Source organism: Agelaius tricolor, unplaced genomic scaffold (assembly GCF_023055355.1).
Source record: "Agelaius tricolor isolate 1412-34295 unplaced genomic scaffold, bAgeTri1.0.p SCAF_4, whole genome shotgun sequence".
NCBI lineage: Eukaryota > Metazoa > Chordata > Aves > Passeriformes > Icteridae > Agelaius > Agelaius tricolor.
In genome coordinates, this window is record NW_027269264.1 from 35,534,319 (window position 1) to 35,556,961 (window position 22,643).

The window sequence follows — 22,643 nt, forward strand, 5'->3', positions numbered from 1 at the left end:
TGACTCACTAAGCATTTTCTGAAGGGAAATTGGAGTAGCTACACCTTAATTCAATCAGTATGTAGGAACTATCTGCAGGCAGTGCTGCCCAGTCAGCATTAGATAGGGACAATGTTGCTTCTTCTCAGAAAAGAGTCACAGAACCAGATGTGCATTGCACAAGGCCATCCGACCCATTTCCATCCAGTTATTGCAGCACAACATGTATTTGTCTTGCAGGCAACAGATCACTGTCTCCATTGCACTACTTTTTCTCTGCCTGGATTTACTTCTTTATATAATGAAATACAGAAATGCTATAAAAACACTGGAAGGGACCTCTTCCAACGTTCTGTATGAAAAAAATGTCTGCCTGAAAAGCTTGTAGTCCTTAGCAAACTAGCAATGTTGAATCATAAAACAGATGGTGCTTAAAAAGAGCTATAGAATTAGCAAAGTTCAGCTCGAATTCATGTGATTGTGGCATTAAGGATCCAACCCACATGATTATGGAACAAAAGCAATCACACAGCTTGGAACTTCTCAGCTCCTTACAAACTCAAGCTTTCCATTTGCAAGGTCATATTATACAGTTGTATCAAGACGTATTAGGGCAAGCAGTTCATTTGGAACTTTGGAGATAGTGTTTGGAAGGGTTGTTGGCAGAGTGCCTCACTGTGCACCTCAGGCACACAGCTGCTCCTCAACATTTCCATGTTCCAAAGTACTTTATTCATTACTCAGCAGTGTTTCAGAGCTCTCTGAAACAGGACGCCCATGTTGATCACCTTGAAGAACTTACACCATCCAGGGGATGATATTTCTGTATTTTATGGCTATTTACTTAAAAGCAAAAGGCATCCTACTGTATTTTGTTTCACCTGGAAGAAAATGCTTCACTTATGGAAGACAAGAAGTGTTCAAAAGGTAAAGTGTGTGTTTAATAAATCTTCAGCATACTCACATGGGAAATCATCCACAAACATGGGGTCTATATTATGCAGCAGTTCCACTCTGGGAGAAGGTCTTCCTTCACTAAGAGAGATTTCAAAAGGAAATGTTAATTACCTCCTGTAGCTCATTAGGATTCTGCATCCTTTATTTTAATGCTTTTTTTGTCATCTTAATAGAGAGTGAGCTCATAACTTTGAATTGATTACTATCAACTTTAATCTGAGCAGCAACAACCTTTGCCTCTACAAGTTTTCCCTAACTTCAGTGATGTTTATTTAGATTATTCATAAGTTTACTGAGTACAGAATTGGCCCTACCTTAGCAGGGTTTTACAAAAACCAATTTTAAGAGTCAAACTTCACAGCATAAGCTGGCATAGCACTTGCTATGCTCTCTGCTTATCTGAACAAGTGCTGGAAGCGTTATGGCTGGGTGCCTCAAAAAACACCACAAGCATTGCTATACCACAAAAAAACCACCTTTGATTTCTAATTGAGGTCACAAGGATTATTTAGATACATGTAATCTTGTATTACAAAAGAAAATAATCCTTCTTTTTTTAGCCATTCAGTACATAGAGATGGTGAGGAATCTGAACTTACCCATAAATTTTCTTACCTAAGTAAATCCCAGACCTAAAAAACTGAGTAAATGAAATTTATTCCTTATAAAGGGCAACATGAGTAGGAAGACATAATTAGAAAGAAACATGTCTACACAAAGACACAACAATAACTTATTATTTGACAGTGAACCTAAACACATCCATTCAGAAATTTCCAAATAATTTAAATTGCTTTTTCTTTCATTAAGGAGCTTAACTTAAGACACAAAAAATTCAACCAGGGCCCCTAAGCTTCCTGACATTAAGAATAAAAACTCAGGTAATATAAAACTCATTGGAGAGATAAGAAAAATTATAGTTATTTTAACTATATAACTATTTTATAGTTATTTTGTATATCATTAAACAGTATTTACCTACAGTAGTTACCTGCAGTAACAAACAAAATAATATTTTTCTGTTACATTTCTAAAAACATTTCTGGATGATACATTTTGAGGGAATACAGAACTATCAAGCAGAACTAAAAGATTAAATGTATTCCGGTAATATAGTATTGTAATTAATACAGAGGAATTACATTAATTAAGCTACAATTTTAGTAATTCAATGTATAGAAACTGCCACAAAAATGGGTTTTCCCAAAATGTGGGTGAAAGCCGCCTAACTGTGCCCCCCCCCAAGTGTATATAGTAGTCACACTCTTAATTTAAGAATGCTTGGCCTTATTTAAACAAACTTTATCTTAGATTTAATAAACTCTATGTGCTCCATAGACAGCTGTGTTCAAGCGTGCCTTTCACCATCTGTTCATAGGTAACAGTAACAAGAACCAGTTAGCAAAAGTTAAACTAGGTTTCAAATTTATAGCCTGTGATTGACTCTGCAATAACTGCAAAAACTGGGAAGGTTTTCTTTCAGTTTCTGAGCTGTATCTACATTTTCCAGAATATTTTAAAAGAAAGAAACCACCAGACTTATGCTAAGTTACACAGTATCTTCCACCAGAGTCAAATACAGCACAAGTTAAGGAGTAAGTAATTTACTCCTATTTACTTCTCATCTCTATAGATTCAATATTCCTATGGTGCTGCTCAGTATTCACACAGTGCTGAATGACCAGCAGGGGAGGGAGGGGATTCTGCCCCTCTGCCCTGCCCTGCTGAGACCCCACCTGCAGGGCTGCATCAGCTCTGGGCTCCCAGCACAGGAAGGACAGGGACCTGCTGGAGGGAGTCCAGAGGAGACCACAGAGATGGTCAGAGAGCTGGAGCACCTTCCTTTCTGGACAGGCTGAAAGTTGGGTTTGTAAAGCCCAGAGAAGGGAAGGGCTCTGGGCAGCCCTCACAGCAGCATTTCACTACTTAATGGGGGCCTACAAGAAAGATGGGGACAGACTTTTTTGCAGAGCCTGTTGTTACAGGACAAGCAGTGATGGTTTCGCACTGATGGACAGCTGATTTAGACTGGATATAAGAAAGAAATTTTTTATGATGAGGGTGGTGAAACAATGATACAGGTTGTCCAGAGAAATAGTAGATGATCCATCCCTGGAAACATTCAAGGTCAGGTGAACAGGGCTTAGAGCAACCTGATCTAGTTGAGGATGTCCCTGTCTAAGGCATGAGGGTTGGCCTAAATGACCTTCCAACCAGCCTATTCTGGGATTCCATATGAGTCTATGATTATACCAAATATATTCATAGTGTTCAAGCAGACTGAAGGTAACTTCCTTTATAAATTTTAACATGGACAGTGGATATTATATACTAAACATGGCTATTTACATCACAGCTGATAGAATGTAAAAAATAAAGATTATACTTGCATTAATGTGTTTCATGCAGCAGTTGCCATTATTACTGAATCCATTTTTGTTCTGGGATAGAATACTATTCTTAGTACCTTGGATGTGATTTATATGTAATCATCATATTTACTCCCTGAAGCTTATGGCATCACTGCATTAAGCTCCATGGAGCTACTACAATGGTACAGCACCGCTTTTCAGTTTGAGTGCTAACCCAGTAATTACTGTTGTACAGAGCATGGATATTAATAACCAGCATATATCACAAAACAATACCCAAAGAATTTGGCATTGCATGTTGAAAAAGCCACCTGCCTCACAGCAAAAAACATCAGGAAAACAGAAACAACATTGTGGAGACAACAGATAGGAAATTTATGCCTGTAAAAGAGATCTGTTTCCCTGGAACTGCCTTAACTCTGCCCTCCTTTCCATTTACAAAACTCCACAGAGACACAGATGCAACTAGAGATTCACCTTGACAGATGTACTGCAAGGGTATTTTGCATCACCAATATAGTCTAGCCAGGAGAGCTACAATAACAAAGCAATAATATTCTCTAGGGAAACCTGTCTTTGTATTTTAGTAACTGCCTGGGTAACCGTATCTTACAATGCTTTAATTTTAGAATATTTATTTTTAGACTTCAATATCCTAATACGTCATCCCTCCCCCTAAACATAAGGAACTTTTTATATTGTCTGGTTATTATTCTACCCTGTCAGATGGTAGAATAATTAGGATATGTCCTTATTATTTAATTAAATAGCTAAAAGCTGCTGTTTTTCAAAACAGTCCTCTATGTAAGAACAGCTTAATGAAAGCATGTGGCCTAACTTCAGTGATGGTATGAGAATCAGCTAGTTTGTTCTTCTGATTTGCAAAGTTCTTAAAATGTACCAAAAGCCCTATTATTCCTTAGTGAGCACAAACAAAGACCTACAAGCAATCTTTCACTTTTGTTGTTGTTAAACAGCCAGAAGGTGTCCTTGGCAAGGAATCCAAAGTTTTTCAGGGTAAGTGTGTTTGTCTTGCACAAAAACATTCTCATCAGTGTCACTAAGCAAAATCTGAGTCTTTATAACCTTGTCATTTTTCTCTAGGTCTTATTTTTAATGTTTTTCTAAAATGATTATATTTCAATATGTGGGAAATGAACATACTCTCAGCTTTACACTGCTCTTTCTCCTGCATTAATTTATATCACAACAGTGAATTTTTTTTTAAAACAGGTGTTTGATTTCTAAAATAAATGTTCACATTCAGTACAGAATAATTCAAGCTGATCTTACTTCATTTACTCCACCCAATCAGTTATGATATTTCATCATTATAAAAGTATAAAAATGAAACCTGCCTTACAAAATATGTAAGTAAGACTTTAAACTCTCTGCTTAATAATAAGCTCTGAGAAAATAATAGTTACTTGTACTGTATTTAATACTGAATCTCTCAGTGCCTATCATACTCCGTCATGTGGTTTACAATTCCATTTTTCTGTTAACGCAAAATAAATACTTTCTCTGAGCATGGACACACTAGATATTCAGTGCTGAAAATAAAGATGTATCAAAAAATGTATCAACGAAAGAAAAACTACTTTGCCAAGTGTCTTTATTTCAATAGAGTAGTAAGCATCTGGAGAACAGATGTTTCTTAAAAATGCAACTGCCTTTTGTGATACTTGCTTGGAAATATGCAGTACAATTTAGACTCTTTGACTGGTTGCAGTTTAATATCATTCTTGCTACTCTCAACTGCATTTTTGTAAAATCTATCAGCGATATTATCACTGTACTTTCAGAAATTATTTGTAATACATACACGGTTTTAGAGCTATATTGTTGTCTTACCCATGATAACCTAAGGCAAGATAATAGGGAAATATACTATGATTTATTATTTATTTATGAACCTTTATAAAATGTTGATACCTGAGACTGGAAAGATCTGATAGCTATCTAAAAATGGGTTGACACAATGACACCATGCTAAGTTATTTGCAAAAAGAAGTGAAAGACATCAAAGAGGAAGTTACACTTCATTTCAAACACACTTGGAGAAAATAAAATTTACATAGTACTGGTTGAATTATATGCTGCAACAAAATTTTGCAGAGAAAAATAGTCCAAAATAGGTATGGATGGAGAAAGAGTGGTAAAATCTGCATGTGAAGACAACATCATAAACACAAGAGCAGGGAAAGGCCTCTTGTAACGACCCATGTTAATGACAATCCAGACCAGCATGTCAGCACAGCCCCAGCACATCGAGGCCAGTTCCACTTGACAGGGGTCTCTGGAAGCAAAGCAGTGATGGCCCTCAGGGACCCACAGAGGTCCTGCAGGACACAGATGCAGCAGACACAAACAGGCATAACTGGAACCCATGTGCAGTTACCAACCTACGAAGAGCACAGAAGAAGCTTGAAGGACTTCACACCTGGCATCCCTGGACCTTTGCACCACAGCAACGGATGCTGGGCCCATGGGTTCACAAACATCATGGTGTGGGGATGCCAGGTGGATGGCTTGAAAACTTCTGCCCCTGTGTTTCGCTGGGCAGACTTCCTAGACACACACACACACCCCTCTTGGTAAGACTGTCTGGCAGTGAGCAAAACCTGCCCTATTTAAGTTTCAATTTCAAATAAAATCACATTCCTCTTTTATTAAGCCTTTCACTGATACAGTGCTGAAACAGTAAAGGGTCAGCAGATGGACTTGGAAAGAGAAGACAAGCTTTTGAGTTAAAAATCCCTGTCAAAGAGGTTTTAAGTACCATGCAAATTTTTACCTAAGAGTTCAAACAGTGGGAACCCAAACACTGTACTTTCTCAGTTTCATGCACTGTATGACGGAAACTTAAAAGTAGGTTACCAAAAAGAATGTATTTTTAGTTAAGAATGTCACCAAAAGAAGGTATTTTTGTCTACAAGATGTGTGCTCCTGAACATCACCTTTTCCTGCTATTTCCTTCTAATTGTTATTTGTCTTCTGGTTCTTTAGGCCAGAATTAAGTAGACAAGGTATGAAAGGAACACTTGGCTCTCATGTGACTCTCAGCACTTCTTTGCACTACAAGTACTTAATATTAATTGGTGTCATGTTAATGTGATTCCTAATTTGGACTACCAGTCATTTAAAGTCATGATAGAAAGTTCATCTTGGTCTAGAATTTCAGAAAGCATTTAAAAATTTATGTTGAATTTCTGTGTATTGAATATATATTCCTATTTCTATAGTATATTACATTTATACATAGTTATTTTCGGTAGTATAAGATTTATTATAAATTATTGCATTATATGATTATATTTTTAGTATTACATGAACATCATATTAAGAACTCATTTTTAAAATACTGATCATTAATAGACAGATATCACTGAAATAGATTAAATATTTTTTTGACTTCTGATATCTGCACCATCCCATATATTCTTTTGAATACCTAAATCAAGGTTCCAATTTTATGATCTTTTTCCTTTTGATTACACACATATGAACCAGCAGGCTCAGGATTAAAGTGTCCTCCCCCCAGAAAAAATCAAAAGAAGCTTATGCATTTATTTATATTAGACTGTACTGAAAAAAAAAAAGATGTAACGCAGTGATTAATTTTCCTTTTTCAAATGAGTTAGAATCTTAGCAAGTTATAATTTCATTCACTGTGAGTCATTTGGTCCCAAAAAAACAACATATTTGAACTTTTCATCAGATATCACCAAAAGGGCACTATGCATTCATTGTTTGCTATCCAATATTCAAGTGACCTTTTGAATTATGGTCATGAAATTTAATATACTCATTTATCCCTATTACATGGGAAAATCATGTGAGATTTGACATTTTGGCTGCAAGGTCAGCCAAGGAATAGCCTAACAGTTAGAAAACCTGACTTGTTACCTGTCCAGACAGAGGCCCTCTCTTTGACCCACCCAAAAACACTGGTAGTCACCTGTTCCCTGGCAGTGCCAGTAAAGATTGCATTCATTCCCTTTACAAAGACAGAAATGCAAACGTCAGCAGCGTGCTGGCACAGTTGTACTTATCCTTCCCAACAACTCTCCTGCTGAAGTAACCTGATCCGAGAAGATGAATCCATTGCAAAAATACATGGTTGAAACTGAAGTTGAAGTAGGCAGGAATTCTAATGGTAGCTGGAAGAAAAGTCTATGGTGTAGGTGTACCCTGGATCTTGCTGATGCTAAGTTTCCCCACAGGAGCACTGACAAGTAAAACATTTTACTTTTTCTGGCTGGATGGGAGTCTCCATTTCTTCCTGGCAGTTAATGATCCTTGGCCTCAATTATACATATCGTTATCTTCTTCCACTTGGGAGAGAGCCACACAGTACACCTGGGCACAAGGCCATGAGCTTCCTGTAAACGCCAGCTACTGCAGAAAACCACCCCCTAGCTCTTTAGAAACACAGGCAACACTAAGAATGAAATCAAGATTACCAGCTTCAAACAGGTAATGCTACAGGTATAGACAAACCAATTCTGAACTCAAGACATAGGGTTTAGTTCTGGGGAGGTGTAGGGGGTTTGGTTTGGTTTTGCTTTTTATTTTTCACTCCAAGATGCATATAGATTGATCCATGGTGGGTACATGGTTCAAATCTGCCTACTCTAACTCTCAATTTCTCATCTCAGTCCCTAACTCAGACAGCACTCCTGCTCATGCTTGTTTAGGAATTGCTTTTAACTATTGCAATTCCCAGTCTAGGATACTAAGACACACAAAAAAAGAAGGGGACAAAAGGTGATAACACACATAATATGGTATGATCTACGTGCTATAAAACCAGAACAAAGGCTACCAAAAGAAACAGAACACTAATTTTCAACTGAATTGTGTGTAGAAGATGGAAGTGTTAGTCCTTTTATTCTGCTTTAGCAGTATTGAACTTTCCATCCTAAATTATTCTTATGTGAATTGAAACTATATTCAAAGAACTACTAAAAAAATATAACTTCTAAAAAGACAGACAACAGGATTTAGCCCTATCAATGAATACATTATATGCAGCACAGAAAATGAAGAAGAAAAGGAATTTAAACAAACACAATTTTTGCAAAACTAAAGGCTGGTCACAGAACTTTCAAATTCTGCAGAAACTTAGGTTTTAAGGACTTTGTAATCCTTTTCAGTGGAATAAAAGAACATTGAAATATCCCAGCTGGAGCTATGTTGCCTCTTTTTCCAGTCATCTAAGCATGTCTGCACTGTGCTTTTGAGTATTTCAACTTGCTTGAATCAGTCACAACATCACGACTTTCAGGAATCAGGTCAGGTGTACTTTGTACTCGATCTCAAAGGCTTTTCAAGACACTGGACAGCATGGCACAGGTCTATGCAAATGGTTAAACTATGAGCCAGCCTGACAATTCCTGTACTGGACTAACAAACCATCAAAGTGGGATCCATGTTCAGTGAATTTTATGTCTGCACAGATTTCCCATATGTCCAGTTCCAGATGCATACTGCAGACACACCTTACTGAGCTCTGTAGAGAGCAGGGTTTGGTCCATAAAATTTACTAACTTGTACTCTATGCTGTGCAAAATCAATTAGCCTACTTCAAGATCACAGAATGTTCTTGAAGAAGTATACCATGCCTGTGAGCTGTTATGTTCATACTGAAAAATTCAAAATACCAAATTAAAGCTGTATGAAGGCTTTGCATCTGCAACCAGAATTCATTTGCTACCTGGATAATTCTCTCATAGCAGAATTGACTGCATTTATACCTTCCCTCTTTTACAGGAAATGAACAGGTTATATTTCCCTCCCCATTCCAGTTCCATTTCCTGGGCTGATTAACTTCTTCTTGTACCAGAATGATGACTTGGTGATTTGACATGAAAGTTACCTGATAGCGTTCCAAACATCAAAGCCATCCAAAGGCTTAGTGCCATTGGTATGTCCTCCAGCCAGGTGTACCAGAGTTGGCAGCCAGTCAGAGATATGGATGAGTTCATGACTTTCTACACCTTTTTGTTTCAGCAAAGGACTTGCAACAAAGCCTACACCTCTCACTCCTCCTTCCCAGAGGGTCCATTTTCTCCCTCTCAGTGGCCAATTATTCCCCCCTGCTAAAGTTTGTCCTCCATTATCTGAAAAACAAATAAACAAAAAGAATTCTTGGTAAGAAAGAAACAGAACAATCCTCCCCACAACACCTTTTTATCCATTTGAAAAAATATTTTCACAATACAGCTATGTCACATGAGTATTTGCATACTGCTGTTAGGTGTCCATATAACATCAAACATTCAGGGCCAAGCAACAAACATATGTTACATTTCAACACCTACAAACTACATCAATGAAAAGCTATCACTAGGCAGAAATTATCCCATACTAGAAGACAGTAATTTAGAAAGACTGTGCTAAGAATGACTTCTGACCATGATTCAAAACACCATTAGGTATCCAAAGCTTTCAGAACCAAAGACTTCAAAAATTTAGTTTCAACTAATTTAAAGATCTCAAGAAAAATTGCTATCAATGCCATCATTAGTACTCAGAACACATTGATTTCCAAAGCAGTATACTATGCTTAAAATGGAAACCCGTGATTCCAGTCACAGGACAATACTCGCACATCCAGTTTTGAAAGCAGGGGTTTTTCCATATTTTTAGGCAGCCACACATAAGGTTAGACAAAACAGGGCTTCCTTCTCCTCAGACAGAATGATAAAGCCCTAATAAAATGAATTTAAACTAACATAACTGAAGTGATTCAGAAATTTAATTTCTTGTTTGGTGAGAATAACATATAAGGTGGTTACAGAAAAAGCTGAATCACCACGACTACAGAAATATCTACATGAACTCAAGATGGCTCATGGTATGCTTTTCTTTTTAAGTCTCTCTGACCAAGCTTCCACGCTTAGGATAAAACCCAGATCCTTGAAGTTAACAGTAATGATTCTTTGAATTTACTTCAGTACTCTTATACAGTTGTTCTTGCTTAAACCTACTGTAATGTTCTCATAAGAGTCATTGCTGGCCATTCTGTAAAGCATAATTTTCCTCTATTTTAATGAGGTTAAAATTACTTCAAATAGTATTTGCTGAATTGACATTCAGTACAATTTGATGGGTTTGTATTTTATTTTCTAATTAAAAAACTTGAATTTGAGGGAAGAAACAAGAAGTCCAATCCCTTACAGAAGAACTTCACTGTAACCAGCACAAAATAATCTTTCTGGTTGACAACAGTTCAAGAAGCATTTGGACATATTCTTGGGCACAAGGTGGGATCCTGGGGGATGGTCCTGTGCAGGGCCAGGAGTTGGACTCAATCGTCCCTGTGGGCCCCTTCCAAGTCCCTTTCAACTCAGCATATTCCGTGATTCTGTTTTTAATTAGGAATCAAGGTAAACCCCCACAACTTTCTACTGCACTTTTGTTTTACAAAGGAATAAACCACGGATATCTGTGAAAACTTTGAAAGGCAGAAGCCTAAGCTAAATGAAGCACTTGGCAAAAAAAAATTACTTGAAAAGAGTTAAATGTCCTGTGGCCCAACTAGCTTCCAGTTGGGTTGCCCATGTTCCTGCATTTTTGGATTAAAAAGAAATTAATGAAGACTGCTACCATTATTTCTTGCACAACAATGTTCAGCTCTGAGATCTGAGAACTTAAAGCAGTTGCTGTTACAACAAAAATGAAAAAAAGAATTATGTCAGACCACAACAATCAGTTTCAACAATTCCCTCTTCTCATAATGTAAACAGGAATTCCTGTCAGAGATACTCATGGGACAGAGTTTTCAGAAGGTTTTAACCTTTGGTGGCCTTAGAATAAAAGGCATTTGACTTTTAATACAGGCACACTGTATTAGAGCAGAGTTTGGACATACAGAGGAATCAGAATTTAAATATTTCACATACCTGCTTTGTATCACAGACTGCTCACTGTCTGTGTCTGTTCAATAGCAGTACAAGAGGATTTTTCTAATTCTTGATTATCAGCAACAAAGTACCAAGGAAATTATAGAAGTAGTATAGTGGTATTTCTGAAGAATAGGGGGAGAGAAGTTTCCACTTCTCGGGTTACAGTCAAATCCAGTCAAATCTTTATGTTACTTACTTTTTCCTTGCTTTCTCTAAAAACATTCACATTCTGCCAGTTTCTCTACACAATAACTTCCCTGATAAAGGGAGTCTATCTAACATACATTCTGAATTAAATTTGTATCTTTTATTAATAGTATATCAAGTTTAAAAGAAAAGGGAGAAAAATTGTGTTTTGATAGTTGATCTGATATGCAAATTAAAAAACAATGAACATATGAAACAAGGCTCATCCCCCTCATTTGGCTGCTCATTCTCACATTGTTAAAACATTACTTTTTCCTTCCTTAGGAATTTATGTTCAAGTGCTCCTTCCTGCATAATTTCTTGACTGAATTATCAAGAAAGTGTTGAAGGAGGGAAAAGGATGGTTTCTGTTTTGATTATTAAGGTCTGTTTCCTCTCTAGGTAGGCAGAATGTAAATGATGTGACACTAGCAGCTTGCATGTAAGGAACACCTTCCACACAGTCTGAAATGTTATCAAGGACTTAAAATACCTACACTTTGTTAAAGAGGAGCTGGTTACATAACAATGAAAGACCCTAATGGGATCTGAATTGATAAAATATTAAGCTAACTACTAAATAATAAAGGGAGAGGGAATAAACAAGAAGCCACTGATTGCATGGAGTACAGACCTGACAGAAAGTCTACTCAGGACTGTAATTGCTGTTGGGATCTTGGTTTTACCTCCAGGAGTATGTCTGGACAGCAAGAGACAAGATGGGCTCTTGTGTGTGTGTGTGTTCAGGTACATTTCCTCTAAATCAAGAGCTGTGGATGTATATATTGATGCTAAGAGCTTGCATGGGTTCAGAAAGTCAGTGAAGTTGAAGTTGAAAAAAAGTATATAGTTCCTATATGAAAACACATGACCTCAGTCGCAGGAGTTTCTTCGGCCACAAATGCTGAAGATTTGCAAGTTTTCACAAACATTTCCTAGACATGTGCCACAAAGAATTGCCATAGTGAGAGGGTTCCTGGCCAGACAGATCCTTCATCTGTGGAAGCACAACCACTCTTATTTTCTCCCAAATATGTTATTCCTTACTAATTCCTTATGCTCTTTTACCCATGTATCTCAAACTTGGAACTAATTCCAAATCCAAGTGGAAACTCACATTTGTTTAAAACACATACTTAAAATCCATCTAGGTGTGAGACAAATGGAATCATTGCTCCTTCATGTTCTACACTGACTTCATATCCAATTCTAAATCCATTTCAAAACAATATTTTCTGAACTATTTATCATACATTTTTGTAACCATTTCTCTCCATTAATTATCCTATCTTATGTCAGAAGACAGTCTCCAGAGCAAAGCTTTTGGAATCAAGCTACCTACACCTTGTGGACCCAATTTATAAGATTGCTTAGAATTAAAGTTTCAGCCTTGCTACTTCAGCTGAAAACACAAGCCTCCCCCATGCATGATACTTCATTATTTCTTTGCTGGAGACAAACATCAAATAAGATTTTCATTAAAAATTCTGAAATAGTGTGGAAAATGTAGTGAGTGTATGTTTTTTCTTATCTGTAGAATAGCTTTTGCAATTACATCTACATAATTTAGACTATAGCAGTACCCACAACACACCAGGGGTATTAAAAATTGTAAAACTAACCAGCTCTTGTCCCTGAAGAAATGATGAAAGGGGAGTGAATAAGGCTGTATCTAGAAATTAGGCCACTTGGCATAAGTATTATCTAGCCAATTTATGCAGCTTTGTTTTCTTTCTTTAATAGAAGAAATACACATTTCTTTAATAGAAGAAATACATATTTTTAAAGAGCTTTATTCCTTGCTTGGCTTGGCTTGCTTTGAGAGATGTTTAGCTATCATTGTTTCCCACAGCATTAATCACTCCTATTATGTATTATTTTAATGAAGGGGTTTCCTAGATGCTTTATTTCCATTCTCACTGAATTTGCTTCTACAAGTTGAAATTTGTGGCAACAAATGAGAATATGAGGAAGAGCCAGTTTCACTAATACAAGAATGGGCTGAAACAGAATTTTTAGCAGGCACCACCACCACCAATGAAAAAATGCACAGCACACATATGCTGGGTAAATGACAAAACAAGAGAATATAGGAGAGCAATGGAAGCATCCTGGCTTCTTTAAAAGGTAGTTTCCATCAAAGCTGAATCAACACCAGCTTCAATGGAACAAGTAGAAACAACAAAAATATGTCACAAAGTATCTCCATCCCAGAAAAAATTAGGTGAAAATAGGACATATTTTCGACACAGAAAAACAGAGAATATAACCTATTCTTAAAATGCAGGTGATTGCCTTTCAAACTACTGTGGTTCTCTTATTAAAAATAAAGAAGAGGAAGGGTTACTTTAAAAACTATACTTAATAAAAACCTTTGAACATAAGAAAATCAGATGCAAAGTAAAGCTTGTGTGTCTTGAATATACAACTTTAAAAATGAAGGCAAATGTTCCTTCTCACAAACATCTGCTTTTGTAATTAATATTCATTGTCATATACATGAGAAAGAGTTCAATTTGCTAAATCTGTAATTTCTAAACTGTAAGAGATGTTTTGCAGGAGTTTTTAAGGGAATCAATAAACAAGACTATACAGCGAGGCCCTTCTGTTTCTCCCAAATACTTCTCTGAAGAGTTGCCAGCTGCCAAACATTTTGACTAGCAGTGTATTTATACAGTGATGTGGGATGCATGTAACTAGCAAGCAGTTTAATGATTAAGATTTCTTTAAAGAAGAGACGGACAATAAAAAACATCAATTCTGAGAGCAATAACTAACAAAGCACAGATTCAAGTCTTTGGATGGACTCACTTTCTCACAAAATTACCCTGAACTGAAGCAACAGTCTGCTTCGCACTCTAAAGATACCATTGGAAATGGATGCTCACAACCATGGGGAAAGCTTTATATGGGATTTGTACTTCACTAGACAGTGGAAAACCAAAAAAAAGGTAAAAGTGTTGATTTATGAACAAACTGGCAAATGCCCGTCCCAGGATCATGAACATCTCTTGCCTGCATGCATTCATTGCCAAGAAAAATGCACAGTAGTTACTGAACTCAAGAGCAATATTAATAGCATTAATAGATTTGTTTAAGCACCAGAGATGACTTCTCTGAGAAATTCAGATTAGACTGATCAATGGGCTTGAAAGTTATTTTTAGGAAAAGAAATGAAATGAAAACAAGTACTGTAATACTGTGTAAGGCCAGCTCTCTAATAAAGTAAGCTTAATCTTCCCAAGTTGTTCACATTAAAAAAAAAAAAAATCCATTCTTGTCTAGGCAGTGGAATGAAAAAACTTATTTAAAAAGCTATAAAGAGACCTTTATGTTTTATTTTTTGGATAGTGGGCAAACACAACAATAAGAGTTTCCAAAGACCACCTAAATAAAACATAGGCAACACCCTAGCTTTTCCACAATGTGGACATGTGGGCCAAGCGACTTCCTCCTGTGACTTCTACTGCCTGCACATGCTATCTCAGCAGCTTTTGATCACAATCCTGCATCACATTAACGGTTTAGAATAGAGGTACTATTTTCTCTGCAAACAGGCCAGAAATTAGTCTTCATTTAAAGATATTCCTTGCTGGTTTTTTTGTCAAGTCTTAGATAAGGCTTAAGTGTGTAGATTAAAAGTGATAAATAGTACATTAAAACTTTTTGCCTTTTTTTTTCCCCAAAAGAAACAATGTGTTGTCTTGTACAGCTACCTATTTTCAAACAGACCAGGCCTTGTTTCAATTACACTACAGGAAAGAGAATTTTATTTTTCTTCCTAACAGAGCATATGTTTTTTGTCTCCCTTGTGACCACTCAGGTTGCTGCATTCTTCTTTCAACCACAACTGAGCTACACCCCTCAGTCCCGTTGACATGCCTGGCAAATCGTTCTAGACAAGCTCTTCCGAGAGGGCTTCCTGGAATTTCTCCAAAGATTCATCCAGCACTGTATTTGGGGCTGTTATTAAGCAGTTTTCCCCCCAGCACTTCTCTTCATTTTGCATTTTCTTGGTTCAAATAATAAAGAGCTACCCATAAGTCTCCTTACAAGGGAAAAAAAAATCACTCTTGCTGACTACTTGAGTCAGACAGTAAGAATACTTCACAAACATACTCATCTTTTACATAAACTGTCTTCAACTTATTCTGCACCTTCCATTCTGCTGAGATGATATAAGTGTGTTTAACTGTGTGATACATATTATACAAGCTTGATTACAGTATCAGAACTTAATTTTAAGTCCTAACAATCTTAATTCTCAAGGTAAATTTAACAACGGTTTTTGGCATTTGTAGGACAAGGAGTAATACAGAAAACCTTTATGACAATAATTTTAGAAAATACAAAAGTAATTATTTAATTACTACCAGAACAATAACAATCTTAAGAAAAAAAGTTCTCTTCCAGCCAATAATCCAATATTGTAAGTATTTCCGAACTGTTTTTATCTATATACTTCAGTGCACAACAAATTCTGCATAAATAAATTTTAGCAGTAAGTTACAGAAGACCAAAAATGCTTGCTATCACACAGACACACACAAAATTAAACATGTTAAATGTTTTATGTTACTGAGGTTTGCAAATTTAAATACTTCTTGGATACTTATATTCATTTTTTAAAATAGCTATCCAAAATTTTAACACATCTGTATGTATATAACTCCTATACCCACTGATCAACATTTATGATTTGACTGATTAGGAATCAGTCAAAAAAGAAAAAAAAAGAAAAGGTGAGAGAAATCAGGTGCAATGAAGTGCTGTGTGCCAAGAAAATCTCTGACTGTGAAAATACTTTACTATCCTATTCAGAACACAGCCCAAATATATAATTTGAAATAATAAATCTGCAAGGGCAAAGAAAGAAAAAAACTTTAAATATCTAGAATTACATAAATACAATTAGGTATTGTGAATCAATTCAGTATTTTTTTATCATGTACTTATGACAACTTTAATCAACCATTAGAGTCTTTAAAGATCTAGTATAACATTTCTGGTTCCTGGCTACCAATGCCCAGGTCTCCTTTTTCCTGAAAATAATTATAAAACACTTGCCAAATAATCCTTATGTACCTACAGTACTTCTCAAATCCAATATTGGCGTGCCCCAGCTTTTTTTTCTGTTTTCCACCTGTACTTTAGCTCCTAGTCTTGTTTTGAATTGATTAATTTCTCTAAAGCTGCGATAGAAAACTCCCATGCTCTTTGATTTCTCCTCAAGGGCCCCTGCAGTAAGCTGATCTAGCACACATCTGTCTGATATGCAAACTGTGCCAAGCTCTGTTTGAAAGCCCTGTCTAAAGCCACACAATATTTTTGAAGTGAGTACAGACCAGAAGAAAAAAAAACAACTTCAATTTATTTTATAATGTAGTGTACTTCAATATGTTATCAAATTAAAGCATCTTCAAAATTAGGAGAAAAAACCTTTTAAGCTTCTGCTACTCCTGAAACTAAAGGCTGCTACCATCCTAAAGCCATGAACTGTATGCAACCTAACATGAAATATGTGCATAAAAAGTTTGAAGGGGAAATGTGGTCAATAATGACTCCCATTCCAGTTTCTTGCCTCTGATTAATATAGTAACGGTTTTGTGAAGAAAAGAGTGAAACTAAGGTAGTTTCTCTTTGCTAAATGGAACAGAATCTCTCCTATATGCTCTCTCATTGCATTTTAAAAAAATAACTGTTGTAACTCAGAAGGATGTTCAGCTTCCAAGTGCATCCCCCATCCCTCCCTACCAAACAGAACAGACATGTCCATATGGTAAACAGACAATAATAAGAGGAGGACAGGATAAGGCCAACATATGACCAAAAGTATGCTGGGAAGCACTGAATTTTACACATCAAATTTTCTAAGGGCAGAGACTGTCCAACAGCTGGCAGTACCTAGGTGTTTTTATTCAGTAAAAGCATTCAGAAGTTTATTCTGCATACATTTGGGTTTCTTCCTTTACTTCTGGAAGCAGCATGACACTTTTAGAACAAGTCTAGTGCTATTATCAAAATAATCCTATGGATCTAATTAGAAGTCATATTTATAGCAGCTTTTGGAAGAAAGAAAGAAAGCAGGAAGTAGGGATGCTTTTACTGTACTTACAGATACTCTTTATAAGCAGCAACCAGCCAAAACCACACCTTCAGAGGTATGGAAAGATCTGACCTCAGGCCTGCTACATTTGTACTTTAGGCTGCAAGTTGTAAGGTAAGAAAAGAGGATGCTATCCCAACTGTGAAGACAGGAGCTGGTGGAAAACTAGTTTCATATTTATTGCTGATCAGAGCCATATACTAGAAAAGAGATCACTGAATTCACATGAAGCAGAGACAGTGAGGTGCATACGGCCCACAGGGAAACTGATAACCATAGGGGAGCATCATTTCACTTTTCTCGAGTGTCATTTCAGGGAGAGAAGAAATGACTACTTTTAAAAAGAAAAAAAAAAAAAAAAAAGTAAGACAACCCAAAAACCCACTTCCAGGGATAGGAAGCTGCCAAAACTTAGAATTAAAATGCAAACAGCAGAGACCTAATCTAATATACAGGCATTAAAGCCCCAGGGTTCTTCCCAGAACCCATATTTTCCATCCTAATATCCTGTACCCCCTTTTTCTTGGAGTTTATTTCAGAGGAAGCTGCTCTGATTGCCTTCTGTCACTCCTCTGGCACACAATAAACAGAGCAATCTGGAGTTGATTTAAGCCATTTAGCACATCAGGATACAGCTGGGAAAGGTTTTGAGAGAAAGGCTGGGGAGAAAGAACAGAGCTGCACACAGTCCAGCCCAGCCTGTGCACAGGAAGGTGGTGCAGATGGGCACCTTCCAACACCATCACTTGCAGACAGGGAAAACTGCCCCATGGTGAAACTCTCAATCAGCCCAGGAACAGCAGAAACCTCGGTGCAAGGAATTTAGAAATCCATTCCTAAAAGCAGGAGTGGCAGGGCCACTCCTTCATGTAAGGAGTATAACAGCTGATCCTTGGCCATCCAGTAGTAACCCAATCCCTCCTCTGTGTCTACCACTTTAATATTTCACCCTCTATAAGCCAGATGTCTTTTTTTCTTCTTAAGTTTAGACACATGCATTGGTTTTACACTGTGCAAAGGATGACTTGATTCCGGCCATTGGACAGATTTACATCTGTTTTTTACATCACTTTTGTTTGAGTTCTTAATCTCTCGGGGCCCTTGCTATACCCAGAATATATTGACTGAGTTCATTACCAGAAAGAAACACATACCTGCCGGCAAAATAATATAAAAATGAAACAAAAGTCTTTAGTTATTACTTACCACAGGGGACATTTTTAAAAAGTGCAGCATGCACTTTAGGAAGAAGTATGCATCCATATACTAATTCTCACACTGAGCACATAAACCACAAAAACTGAAACTCTTTACTCCAAAGAGTGAAAAAAATAACATTCTTTATAACACTAGTCTTACAGAGGGGATGAGAAAGGCTAATCGTTTTGTGATCAGTTGTAACTGTTTTGCTTGCTGTAGGCTGTGTCATTCTCTGAGAGATTTTGATCATGAAAAGAAATAGGTAATTTTATTGAACAATGTGGAAATGCAACCATTTTCTCATCTCATATAGGCACATCTAGCATTGTCTGAGGCTCTCCCAACAGCCACCTCAGCTTTTGTTAAATGCAACCAAGTTTGCAGGGGAGGAAAGGGATTATAAGTTAATATGGTGATAGAGAAACACAAGTAATGGAGAGTAATGGAAGTTTACATAAATAATATGTGTTCCCTCTAATGACCAAAGCAGGGTTTTTAACCAGTTTCCATATATCCGTTCTTCAGCAATGGATTATGTTTTCCAGGCAGGGAAATGACAAGTAAGCTATTTGCTGAACGAGTGACTCAGAATACGTTTTGCTTGTTATTCCTTTCTTTAACAACTTTGCTTGGTTACAAGTAACAATGGCTGAATAATATACTGCTGAATCTAAAAAAAGGATGTTAAGCTGGACAAAATTGAGCCTATGTTCTCCAAAAACCAGAAAAAAATAGCATTTACAGTTGTGCCTTATACTCTCCTCTCTTTCATTCTGTCACGTCAATGCTACATTCAAGTGAGTGACAAGAAGGAACACTTAAATTCAAAATTTTTAACTTATTAATGATTATTTTATTCCAACTTTGTTATTTTTCCCCCAGCTACATGCCAAAACATGCCCTCTTTAATTACTCCCATGTTTGAATCTCTGCAATCTGCCTGCACCATGCTAGTTCAGTAAGGTCACCAGCAATTTCCTTTTGGCAAGATCCAACCTTTCTCCAATATCATCATCCTTGAACTTTCTGCCACTTTAGATCATATTTCCTGAATCCTGAAGTTGTGAAATCTCTCCTCTTGGCAACATCTAACTGTGACCACATTCAGTCCTCAAATATACACTATAACTCTCAAATATTTTTCAGGGGAGTTGTTCATATGCACAACAGAAACGACTGTGGACTTCAACAGAATAGTTAAATTGCAAATTTTGCTCTTTGTGGGCATTATAGTTTTAATGGTTTTGTGCCTAATGATCATTCCCTAGAAACATTTACTCTGGAAAATCTATCCTTTACAGGGCAAGTTTTTTTCTATTTACATTCCCAAAAGTGGGAAAGAAGCAGAAAAATCCAAAATGCACTAACAGATTCCTCTGCTCAAAGACAGTATTTCATTATACAAAGAGCTTTAGGCCTGGATGGTCAAATGATTCACAGTACACCCATACTTCAGAAATAAGCAAATCCTATCATTTTCAGAAGACATCTTGCCTTCTTTTTCTCTGCAAATTTCTTATCTAATGTAGTGATATTAAAGCTATAAAGCAGATGTGCTTTATGATTCAACCTATGCTTGCCAAATTAATTTCTTCACTATTGCTTGACATTCCTGATGCCACCAGCAGTCAGAATTTATAATCTCATTTATATCACTGATCAAACCACCCACGTTATCCTTCCTCAGCCTGCTTAGTCCAACCTGCATGAAGAAGTATTAAGTCATAGGGTAGGTCACTGCAAATGAGGGGTGGCTAGAGGTGATGGTGCCATCTCAAGCGGTGAGCTCCCCTAATCTCCACATTTACAGCTGCAGTTTTATCTTCCTTGAAAAGGACTTCTGCCCTCATGAGTAACCACTACCTGACTCATATATTAGTGAGTCCAGAAGTTATATATTCCCTCTACTCCCACTTTAGCAAGGGAGTTTTACTAAATCCTACTTCAGATTTCTCTCAGGATTTCAGAATACTTGACCCATTAAATTAGGCAAGGTCTTCAGGTCCATGTTTTCCCAAAGCCTATCTCCTCATTTGCCTTAGGCTGCAGGAAGGCTCTGATGAACTAATTTAAAGAACAGAGGTAATTAAAACCTCTCAAATCACACAAGGGGTAAACAATCTCTAAAAAAGGCTGATATGATTGTAAGTATGCTTACTCTTCACACAGTTATGTCAAAATTATCTAGATTAATAAATTGAAACAACTGTAGCTATTTAAAATTCAAAGTACCCAAGGTCACTTGGAGATAATCACAGGAAGCCACATGCAGGCCCTGAGCAGCTGAGAGACCTCAGGGGCAACTGCCTGTGAAAGGAGGCACCTGAGGGCAGAAAAAGCCCCTAACCCTAGCCTTGGCACCACACATCCTTAGCATCACTGTCTACAGAGCTATTCTGCTACCTGAGGCATGCACTTTTCCTTTTATTTTTTTGGAGTTTTTGTTTTGTTTTTGTTGTTGTTGGGTTTTTGTTTGGTTGGTTGTTGTTGTTGTTGTTGGGGTTTCTTGCCCTTGTATTCTTTCTGGTACCTTTGACTTTCTAATGAACTGTAACAGATGGTCAGCAATAGTTTCTCTCTCCTAGTCAATGTAAAATCTAACAATTAAATTTTTTTAAACAAAGGCTTTGATTTTTCAATCCTGTGAAATCACTGGAACACAGCTTGATGGCAGCAGAATGTGTGATACATTCAAGAAGGCAGATATCAATTAATATCCCCTGCAGTCAGAACTGCAATTATGTACAACATTACAGAGAAAAGTAATGGAATGCACCTTTTGTTTTTTAACCCCCATGAGTAACAGAAGAATAGTGTTGAAAAAATTTGGACTTAACCAAGAAAACATGCACATGATGTCTTTCTTTATAACCACTTGTTACAAATGCTAATTTGATTGTAAAATGCGTTACAATGCTTCTGTGCAAATAGAAAGTAGACTTAAAGCAGACTTAGAGATACAACTATTAAAACTCTCATTAGGTTCTGTATACCAGATGTCAGCATATGCTAACTCATTGTTGATTTGATAAAGTATACTCTTCCAGGTCATCAGAAGCAGTACAATGCTTCAATACATCCAGGCCTCTGCAGTGATCAGTAACAATCTTTTGCATAGCCTAAAACATGAAGATCATCTACAATACTAGAAGTCAGTAATGAAAAACCTGCACTACATTTGCTGCATTATTTGGTTTTATGTGTTGTAGGTTAAAGCCATTTACTTTAAAATACAAGTGAAATTACTGCTGCAGACTTCTGTTCTTCACAACCAGTTCAAGCTACTCTGGAATCTTAATACAGAATTCAGGGTCAGCTCACTTCAATGTAAACAAAGCTCTGGCTGTATTTTAACTTGAGAAAACACAATTGGAGGTCAAATGTTGGAGCAAGCACAGGCAGCATTCCACACGGCAGCAGTGCTCAAAGTGCAGATAAAAGAGGGGGTGTTTCTTCCTGCTTAAAGAGAAATGTAAAGATAGATGCTGTATTGTAAGAGACAGATACTCCATTCATAGGAGGCATGTCTAGAAACAGAGATTTCAAAAGGGCATAAAGAGGTTTAAGAAAGCAGAGGAATGATTAAGACCAAGCTGTAAGGAACTGAGAAAAAACAAACAAGGAATCTTCCAAAAGGAGAGGAAATCAGCTTATTAGCTTCAGTGTTAGGATGAAGAGAGGAAAAAAAACTACAGTGGATACTGCAGTAAGAGCTCTCCAAGCCATTTCCACATCAGACATTTACATAATCTGATACACTTACCTGTGCCAAATCTTAGCATCCACTGCCTAATAACTAACAAGCTCATGGATTTCAGTGTTTCTTCTGGTATTTCTGACTCAACAATCTGTAAAACGTATGGCTTCCTTTGCATTCAGCACATCTATGTTCTGACCATCTAAATAAATTTTGCTGGTTTTACTCTCCCA

At 36.9% G+C, this 22,643-nt stretch overlaps 1 protein-coding gene across 1 annotated transcript in view; it reads right to left on the reverse strand.

Moving 5' to 3' along the window:
* ARSB (arylsulfatase B) overlaps positions 1 to 22,643 on the reverse strand; it is a 65,663-nt gene that overhangs the window by 25,965 nt on the left and 17,055 nt on the right. The window contains exons 5-6 of the mRNA XM_071425256.1: positions 9,190 to 9,433; positions 944 to 1,014 (exon numbers count right to left, since the gene is read on the reverse strand). Coding sequence (XP_071281357.1) covers positions 944 to 1,014; positions 9,190 to 9,433 — 315 coding nt within the window. The remainder of the gene's footprint in view (positions 1 to 943; positions 1,015 to 9,189; positions 9,434 to 22,643) is intronic.